The 9,891-nt window shown below is 38.7% G+C and overlaps 2 protein-coding genes across 3 annotated transcripts in view; one reads left to right on the plus strand and one right to left on the minus strand.

Annotated features, from left to right (window-relative positions):
* CDKAL1 (CDK5 regulatory subunit associated protein 1 like 1) overlaps positions 1–9,891 on the plus strand; it is a 661,526-nt gene that overhangs the window by 171,038 nt on the left and 480,597 nt on the right. For both annotated transcript variants that reach the window (XM_034985765.1, XM_034985766.1), the window contains one exon: positions 1,169–1,265. In XM_034985765.1, the coding sequence (XP_034841656.1) occupies positions 1,169–1,265 (97 nt within the window). The remainder of the gene's footprint in view (positions 1–1,168; positions 1,266–9,891) is intronic.
* On the minus strand, positions 6,459–6,966 carry LOC117997461 (protein S100-A11-like). The gene has a single exon (XM_034985768.1). The coding sequence runs from the start codon at positions 6,925–6,927 to the stop codon at positions 6,619–6,621; it is 309 nt and encodes a 102-aa protein (XP_034841659.1). The 5' UTR covers positions 6,928–6,966; the 3' UTR covers positions 6,459–6,618.

The raw sequence follows: 9,891 nt of genomic DNA on the forward strand, positions 1-9,891 counted from the left end.
AAGAAAAGATACAAGATGTATTTGTAAAGCAAAATGTAGTTTCATCTTTATGTGTAAGTACTGAACACAGGTCCAGTTACACAATATACTTGCACATGTGAGGGCTGGGCTGGAAGTTAGCATAAGCACCCTATAAGCTTAAGCATAGGTCTCTGGGGAGCAGAACTGCGGAGATGTGTGAATTCCCAGGATAGAGGGGGTATTATACCTTCTATTTTTTAAACTTTGTGCAGGTTTTTTTTTTTTTTAAGTGTATTTTACTTTTATGTTGGTCAAAACACTGGGAAGTCATAGAATGAGTTTTAGGTACATTTTCGTTAATATTTAAAATAACTTATTTGAATGGCTAACTTGTCTGTGTAGAAAGTGGCTTTTTTTTTTATTATGTTCAGTTAGCCAACATATAATACATCATTAGTTTTTGATGTAGTGTTCAGCGATTCATTAGTTGCATATAACACCCAGTGCTCATCACCACACGTGCCCTCCTCAATACCCATCACCCAGTTACCCCATCCCCCAACCCCGCTCCCTTCTTCAACCCTCAGTTTGTTTTCCGGAGTCCAGAGTCTCTCATGGTTTGTCTCCCTCTCTCATTTCTCCCCCTTCAGTTTTCCCTCCCTTCCCCTGTGGTCCTCCCCACTATTCCTTATGTTCCACATATGAGTGAAACCATATGATAATTGACTTTCTCTGCTTGAGTTATTTCACTTAGCATAATCCCCTCCAGTTCCATCTCGATGCAAATGGTAGGTATTCATCCTTTCTGATGACTGATTAATATTCCATTGTATATATGAACTGCATCTTCTTTATCCACAATAGCCAAACTGTGGAAGGAGCCGAGATGTCCTTCAATAGAAAGTGGCTTTTAAGCATAATTTATGTCCTTGAGAATTCTGTATAAGTAAAGTTTTTGGTCTTGTAATGGGACAATAACGAAAGACATGATCAGGTTGGACGGCTGTTGTATTCTCTAATGGTAGGACCAATAGATGCACAGTGCAGGAGTCTTATTATAATATGTTTTCTTTTAGTAGTCGTAAGAAAATCCAGTTTCATAGTAGAAGGGCTTGTTAGGATTTGAATGCTTTACATGTACTAACACCAGTTTCAAGGGTACACTTGTGAGCGAAAAAATCACACTGTTTTCTCTTCAATCTTTCAGAAAAGCTCAAGAGGAGAACAAGAAGATAGTGCTTGCTGGCTGTGTTCCTCAAGCCCAGCCTCGGCAGGACTACCTTAAAGGACTGAGTATCATAGGGGTAAGCTCGTACAAAACATTTTTGGCTGTTGAAACATATACTTGGTCCACATTTGATTTGCTCTTTCTGTGTTACTTACAAGCTGTGTTACACTTCTGACTATCTCTCCTCAACATACTGGCCCCATTGCTGCTGAAATTTCGTCATGTCTCTGTAACTTTTCACCTTAGTGCAAAAAATATGTCCTTGATTCTCTCGTTAAGAAGAAAAAATACCAAACACAATAAAAAGCCGTATGGAATTGAAGTCCCTTCCTAATACCTGGCCTTTGTCTGCCTGTCCAGCACCATTTCTTGCTATATCATTGTAATTTTCCCATCCCACTGAACTCCTTGTCATCCCCCCGGTACACAGATGCCTTTTTTTGGAATGCGCCCCTTCCTGTACACTTATCCCCCAAGTCGCTCCGCCATTACCCGCTCTGTAAAGCCTCCTCTGACCACTCAGTGTGGTCTTCCCGTCATCCCTGGCCTCGGTTCCCTTTGCTGACTGTGCTTACCTGTCATCTGCCCTCTCAGCACCTCACAGGGTTGTGATTTTACAATCACTTATCTCATTTTTTGATGAAGGCCACTTTTCTACTTAAATTACTAACTTCACAGTGACCGATTTTCAATCTTTTTTTAAGCTGACCATGTTTCTCCAACCATTCCCGTAATGCCTGACATACAGTTGGCACTCAGTAAGTGTTTGGTGACTGACTGAATGAGAGAATCTTCCTGCTCTTAGTATCGTGAAGTCAGGAGACGTGCTGTCTGTTATCGGTCTTATTCTTTGTGGCCATCCCTATTCACAAAATGCCCAAAGGTCGTTGGCATTCATTTGGTATTTGTTGACCACATGGTGGTGCTTCATCCTTCCCACCATTCTTCTAGGGCTGTACTCAATATGCTCAGGAATCCTCTTTAAAAAAAAAGACTTTATTAATTTAAGAAAAAAATATGTATATAATATATATATAAAAATAGAGTCCACTCATAGAAAAATTATATGAATAATTGGCATCTGGAATGAGATTTACTGGATTTTTCCTTATTTGATGTACAACAGTACTGTTGACAACTTTTTTTTTTTTTAAAGATTTTTTTTTTTAAAGTGGTCTCTGTATCCAACATGGGGCTTGAACTTACAACCCTGAGATCAAGCGTCATATGCTCTACCAACTGAGCCAGCCAGTTGCCCTGCTATTGACAACTTCTAATACTGTATTCTCAGTGTAATGAACTTGTTTTCTGCTGTCAAATCCTTGCCCCACTAGCAAATTTAATAATCTTTGAACAGACGTTCTCGTGTGAAACAGAACCTCAGTGTTTGAGAAGTTTAGTTTGTTTTCACCATTTGTCTGTTTACTTTTTGATTTCTCTTGGTTTAAGGAATGACATGAATATGGGCTCCTGAGTTATCTATTCATGTGAGACTAACTTTCTCCATAAACATAGTCCTGCTGTGTTAGGGAAATAGGAAACTCGTTAGAATTCTGTTTTAGGATGGAATGTGGCACAAGCATAGGATTCATCCTAAATTTCATTTCTAGGAGTTAAGTTACTGGAAGAGGATAATTTCTTTAGTATGACAAAGCCTCTTCTTTGTGTACATTATGGTAATATTTTCCTGAACTCCACTGTGTGTAGTGAAGAGCTCAGTATATGTTGGGATGTAGGGGAGATTCTAAGGGAGCATGCCCAGTGCTGCTAATGGGGAAAGTATTCATCCTTTCTGATGACTGATTAATATATAACACCCAGTGCTCATCACCATACCCATCACCAAGTTATGATATAAACTTGTGGCTTTGGCAAATAACATCTCCCCCCCCCTCCCCATTTAGTCTAGTACCCTTTTTGTTCCATCATCGAATCTCAATTACCACTAAAATTCTTTAGATTTATGTATTTCGTTTCTTTATAATTAGAGAAATAACTTAAGATCACATATTTAAAAATGGAAATAGAATATTCATAATTCCATCACTGAAACATGATAATTATAACTTTGCTTATTCCCTTTAGACTTTTTTTTCCCCATTGTGGGTTTTTTTTTTTTTTTTTTTATGTAATCTTTACACCCAATATGGGCTTGAACTCACAGCCCTGAGACCAAGAGTCACAGGCTCTTCCAGCTGAGCCAGCCAGGTGCCCCCCACAAAGGGCTTTTTATTTTAATTTCAAATTAGTATGTTGTGAAAAGTTTACAAAAGTGAAATCACACTATTAGTAACAGTATTTGAGTTGTAATCTGTCTTCAGCAGGTAGTGTTATTATTAAAATATAGGAGTATTCTTTGTAAACATCATTTTATAGAGCAGTTGTTTCTTTGGCAGCTATATGACATTTATCATAACTGACTCTTTATGTATAAAAGTTATGTTCACAGAACCTAAAATTAAAAAAAATCTGAAGTAGGAAACCAAAATTATCTATAATTGGTGTCTGAAAAGACCTGTTTCTGAAGATAATTGTTAGAATTGCTACAAAAACAGAAACCTTCTGAAGAATAATGAATTTAACCGAAATAAAGAAATGAATTATATTAATATAGATGAGAAAAAAATTCTGAAGTGTGAAAAAAAAATATGAAGATACTTAAATTCATTGACTTAGGAAACTAGTTTTAGGGATTGTACTGCAGTTTTTTTTTTTTTTACAGACGGAGTGAAAACTGTTATTTCCTCATGCAGTTCCGCTCACAGAATAACTGTGACGCAGGGCTTTAATAGAGGTGGAAGAAAGAACCCATGTAACTGCATTCTGTGCTTCTCCCGTCTGCTAGGATTTGTCTGTGTCACCCCACAGTACAGGGAGGGTGTGTCGATTCTTTGGACCGAGTGATAGAAATAAAAAGGTAGTGCACACCTGAATTAAAAAGACATATTGCCCCCATGTGTGCAGGTACTCGTGGAGTAAGCATTTAACAAAGAAGATTTTTAATAATTAAGAAGGATGTTACTACCGTTGTCAGGTGAATTTTCATCGATATCAGCCTTTAGAAATGGGACGTTCGGTTTGTTTTCATAATCAGAGAGAGCAACATAGTGAGGACAACACAGCAATCAGTTGTCAGACCCCTGGGCATTTTATTATCTTCTCTCTGTCTCCTGGAACTATCTAGTTGTAATTAATATTATTTGTGTGGTGCTGAATGAAAAGAAAATAACAGAATATCAAAACCTACCAACCTCTGGGTCCAGAAGAACTGGCTTTGGTGGCCGTAACCTCTACACTTTCCCCATTCTGGAGCACAAAAATGTCTAATTTTTTTTTACATTGGGAGAAGAGAGAGAAAAGATTTAAAAATATCCATGTCTTCGATAGAAAGACCTTTTTGTAACCACGACTTCTTTCCTAGAATGATTAAATGAAATTTTCTTTAATATCTAGGACATACGTATTTATAGGTAACCTGTACAGAATCGGGATCTTTTTAATTTTTTTCAGGATCTTGAAACATTTTACCTCACAGTGAAAAATGTCATCATGTCTCTTGGGGCAGATAGTTACGGTTAACCATCGCCCTTGGAAGGTGTTTTCATGCAGTGTCATTTTTTAAAGCCACTGCTGTTATTTGTTTACTTTGGTTACTCTGTGTCTGCCTGTAGGTGGTTCCAAGATCTTGTGAGTATACTTCTGAATGTTCCTTTCCTTCTTTTCAGCTCATTTGTTGGCAGGAAAGTTTCGTTTAGATTAGTCAACCAGAAAGCATGATGTTCTCTGTTAAAGTCTGGTAGAAAAAACGAAGAATAGACTTCAGGACTCAAAAGCCTGACTTCAAATCCCTGGGCTGCCACATCATTTTCCCTTTAATAAGTACTTACTGGAGGCCTATTATGTGGTAGCTGCTAGGTGCTAGGAACGCAGCAGTGTATCAAATCATCCAAGATCCCTGTCCTCACCGTTCCAGTTCTTAGTGATATCTGATTCAAGCCTAGAACATCCCTTGTCCTAGAGAATGTGGTGGGATGGGTCCCTAAGATCAAGGGAAGATTGGCTAGTTGGGACTCTCCTCTTAAGGCTGAGATATACTTTGAGAAAATATACTTCCTGTCCATCATTAGAAGTTGTGTTGGGGATAGGTGGGTGAGACAATAGTGATTTGCTTCAGTTCTTCTTAAGGTAGGGTTATTTCTCCATGATTGCAGGAGTCATTATTAATATGTGTGACATTTATTAGGAAGGTTGGTTTGTACTCTGCTTAGGAAAGCATGTTTACAAAATTGTACATTTTGTGTTGATTTTCTGTGCTAATTACTGAACAAGGACTGCATTTGAACTTGATCTTGTTGATTCATTAGGCTTATCTTTGTGACTGTATACTCTAGAAATCCTAAATAAACTGCATTAATACACAGGTTATAACATTAGAAAACATGCAGTTCACAGCAGAATATATAATTTGATGTCAGAAACTTTGTAAATGACAGGACTTCCTGATTTGTCAGGTGTGAGCCCTGTGGGCAGGCGTACAGCTCTCTTTGGAGAGCTGATCAAAAACGCTGCTTATCACAGGCATCCACGTATTTCAGGGACTGTTAACCATGTTGATTGGCAGTGGTTTAAACATCTTTTCAGGCAGGCTGCCCTAATACTGGAAAGTCACACAGCATGGTGAGTATTTCAAATGTGGACACTTTAATTTTGAAAATTACGTGTATAAATAAAGTAGCATTTGAAAGAGGCTATATTTGAGAATATTTCTGTCATATATTGCAAAAGGTAAATGAATTCATGAAGTGGAACAGTGTCACAGTAATCGCGGCATTGATATCAAGGGCAAAGCTTGAGAAATTGTGTCTTCCTGTTTGTCTCTACTTCATGGCTTCCTGTATGTCATCTTGTTATAGTACCTTTTTTTTTTTTTTTTACCTGTAATTGTCAAAAAGGCACTATCTTACCAGAATGACATGTAAATTTAAAAACCCACTGATGGGGCACCTGGGTGGCTCAGTTGTTAAGCGCCTGCCTTCGGCTCAGGTCATGATCCCAGGGTCCTGGGATCGAGTCCCACATCGGGCTCCCTGCTCAGCGGGAGGCCTGCTTCTCCCTCTCCCACTCCCCCTGCTTGTGTTCCTGCTCTTGCTATTGCTCTCTCTGTCAAATAAATAAAATCTTTTAAAACAAACAAACAAACAAAAAAACCCACTGATGTTTGTACCTTCTTAGATCTGTTTTGTTTTATTTTGTTTTGTGCTTTAAAAAACGCTATTGCTTTATTAACTACCAGACGGACTGGCCTGCACAGGGGGTGGTGGACACTCTGGACTTAGGGTCCGTGGAGGATGTGAGGAGGACGTGATGATTGGGAGGCTTTTTGAAGGAAAGAGGTGGTCTGGAGGCCAAGGCCCAAGAGCCCCTCTGATTTACTTCCGGAAATGGGTAGACCTTGTAAAGGAGTCATGGCAAGCTATGGCCATGCCACCAATAAGATTAAGAAATTCTTGGAAATCTAGCTGCCCATCAGCGTTGAGGTCCAGTTTCTTCATCATGCGATCAAGGACACCGGGGTCCTGGTTCTTTGTGAAGGCAGCCAGTTCTGTATTCATGAAGGTTAGGAACTCTGTCTTGGAGAGTGTGCAGTTGTTACCCTCCTTTCCAGCAAACTTCTGGAAAACGGCAATCAGAGACTCGATGCACCGCTCGGTCTCAGTAGGGCTGGACATTTTTGCCATGTGTTCGCGGGATGGGCAAGGATCATGCGTCTGGCGGCGGAGGCGCTGCCAGATCTGTTGTTTTTATTTCTTTTATGGCCTTTTCTAGTTTTACCTGTATGTGTACACATTCTTCAATTATTCAAATATAAAAAAAGGTAAAAAGTAGTGTATCATAGTAGTTAAGAGCATGGATTCAGGAGCTAGATTACATAGATTCATATCCCTGAGGCACCATGTATTAGCTGTGTGACCTTGTACAAGTCACTTAACCTCTCTCTGCCTCAGTTTCTTCCTCTTTGGATGGGCGATAATAATAGAATCTAACTGAGTTTTGTAAGGGTTAAATCAGTTAATACATGTCACATGGTTAGCATGGTGCCTGGCATATAGTAAGTGCTCTCTCTGTATTAGCTTTATTATTATTATTATTTTAATTTTTGTTTCATTCACTTGCTAGTAGAATGAGCATTGAGCACACCTCTGTACCTGGAACAAGAACTGTTTGCTAGAGACACAGAGCTGAATAAAATGTCTTTTCCCTAAAAACAGTGAAATCTGAAGAAAGCCACAAATAATCATGATAAATATGCAGAGGGATAAAGTCCTGTGGGCACACAGTGGATGAAGCAGTCCTTGACTTGGGCTTGAAAGCCTGAGTAGTGGTTTGATGGAGAGAGGATGAAAGGCTTTCAGCAGAGCAACAATGTATCTAAAGAAAAGCATGCGTGTGTAAGGGCACCTGGAAGGGAGAGGAATGGCGAGTAGTGTGTCCTGACCTGAGTGTAATTTGGGGGAGGGGTAAGTTTAAGAGGTGTAGTTTGCAGCAATGCAGGTAAGTGATAAATAGGCTAGGGTGAGGGGAGAGGAGTTTGCAGTGCATGGAATGCTTACGTCAGACCCAGTAGGACAGGGTGAGAGACTGTGGGGAGTTGCATAGCCTGGAAAAGTGATGATTAGAAGCAGTGTGATCTATGCCCTGTATTCATTATTTGTTAATTACTTTCTTTTTTTTTTTTTTTAAAGATTTTTTTATTTATATGAGAGAGAGAGAGCACATGAGAGGGGGGAGGGTCAGAGGGAGAAGCAGGCTCCCTGCTGAGCAGGGAGTCCGACGTGGGACTCGATCCCGGGACTCCAGGATCATGACCTGAGCTGAAGGCAGTCGCTTAACCAACTGAGCCACCCAGGCGCCCTGTTAATTACTTTCTTGTATGTTATTTATACTGATCTTTTTTCTTTAAGTCAGATTTAATGAGGCATAATTAATAAAGAAATTTATCTTTGATGAATTTTGACAAATGTACACTGTTGTATAAGCACGATAAGAATTAAGATACAGAACATTTCCATTGCTCCAGAAAGTTCCCTCGTGTCCTTTTGTAGTTGCCCCCCCCCCCCCCCCCGCCCAATTCCCACCCCACCAAACACACATACCCACAGTCCTTGGCAACTTTTGTTCTGATTTCTGTCCTTACGGTTTTGCCATTTTCAGAATGTCATAGAAATGAAATTTTATGTTACTTCTTAGTAACATAAGAGTCTTAGGCTCTTAAGAATCAAGCTCCTGTAAGCATTCACACGTAGATCTTCATGTGGATATGTGTTTGCGCTCTCTTGGGTCAATACCCAGGAGTGGTATTGCCTCCAGTCGTATGGTAAACATCTGCTCAACCTTTTAAGAAACTGCCAGAGTATTTTCCAGAACTGCTCTCCCATTTTGTTTCGCACCAGCTGGTCCATTTGCTTCGCACCCTTATTGAAAGTTGGTACGGCCAGTATTTTAATCTTAGCAGTTGTACTAGCTTGTGTCGTGATATCTCTTTGTGGTTTTTAATTTGACTTGACTGATGATGTTCAGTGTATTTTCATGTGATTATTTGCCATCGGTAGATCTTTGGTAAAGTGTTCAACTCTTTTGCCACTTGCCCCTCTCTTTTGGTGATGTTGAGTTAGGAAGCTATTTCTTAGGAGACCACACACACACACAACTGTTTCTTAGGACATGAAAGAAAAGAAGTTGATAAATTGGACTTCATCAAAATGAAATATTTTTGCTTCTCAAAAGAAACTATTAAGGAAATGAAAAGGCAAGCCACAGACTGTGGGGAAAAGAGTTGCAAAATACATTATCTCCTAAACAGTTTATATCCAGAATATGTAAAGGACTCCTACAACCAAACAGTAGGAAATCAACCTATTTTAACATGGGGGAAAGATTTGTCTGTCTTTCTATCATTTTTTCATTACCTTTTAAAATTTTGATATATTAGAAACTTGGAAATTTGGGGTAGGGGAAGTGATGAATCAGCAACGAGATTCTTCTTTGGTTTCCAAACTTAAAATTTATATTCCCAGGAACTCAGAACAGGTCTGATAAAGTATGCATTGCTCTCTTTCTGTTTTAAACCTTTTCTTTTTAAAGTATGAAAAGGATTTATTCAGCTTTCCGGTTTATTTGCACTTTACTCTGATGGACACTCCTTTAAAGCCAGGGACTCTATTATTATTTTATATTTTTAGATATTTTACATTACTTTCGGTGCTTGCTTAGTATGGTGTCTGGCTCAATAAATATTTGTTGAGTGACTGTTAAAGATAAGGTGTGCATTTAACTAAATTTTTTCCATATTGTTCTGTTTTTCCCACAGCATTTGCTTTTAAATTTTTCTTTTCCTGTTTCATGAGGCTGATGCTATCATATGTTGGTTTCTTAATTAATGCATCCGTTTTGTACACCACATATATAACGAATTGCCACAAATATAGTTGTTCATACACAATACACAATAAATACACAGCATGTATTTATTATTTTACAGTTCTGGAGACCAGGAGTTGGACATGGGTTTTATTGGACTAAAATCAAGGTGTTGACAGGGCTTTGTTCTTTTCTGGAGGCTCTGTGAGAGGGTCTTTCTCATTGCCTTTTGCAGATTTTATTTATTTATTTATTTATTTATTTATTTATTTATTTATTTATTT

Source organism: Mirounga leonina, unplaced genomic scaffold (genome assembly GCF_011800145.1).
Source record: "Mirounga leonina isolate KUSES-001 unplaced genomic scaffold, KU_Mleo_1.0 Mir_366, whole genome shotgun sequence".
Classification (NCBI taxonomy): Eukaryota; Metazoa; Chordata; class Mammalia; order Carnivora; family Phocidae; genus Mirounga; species Mirounga leonina.

Bases quoted from the DNA above. Each gene is read 5' to 3' on its own strand.
- LOC117997461 (XM_034985768.1), bottom strand. From the start codon at position 6,927: ATGGCAAAAATGTCCAGCCCTACTGAGACCGAGCGGTGCATCGAGTCT.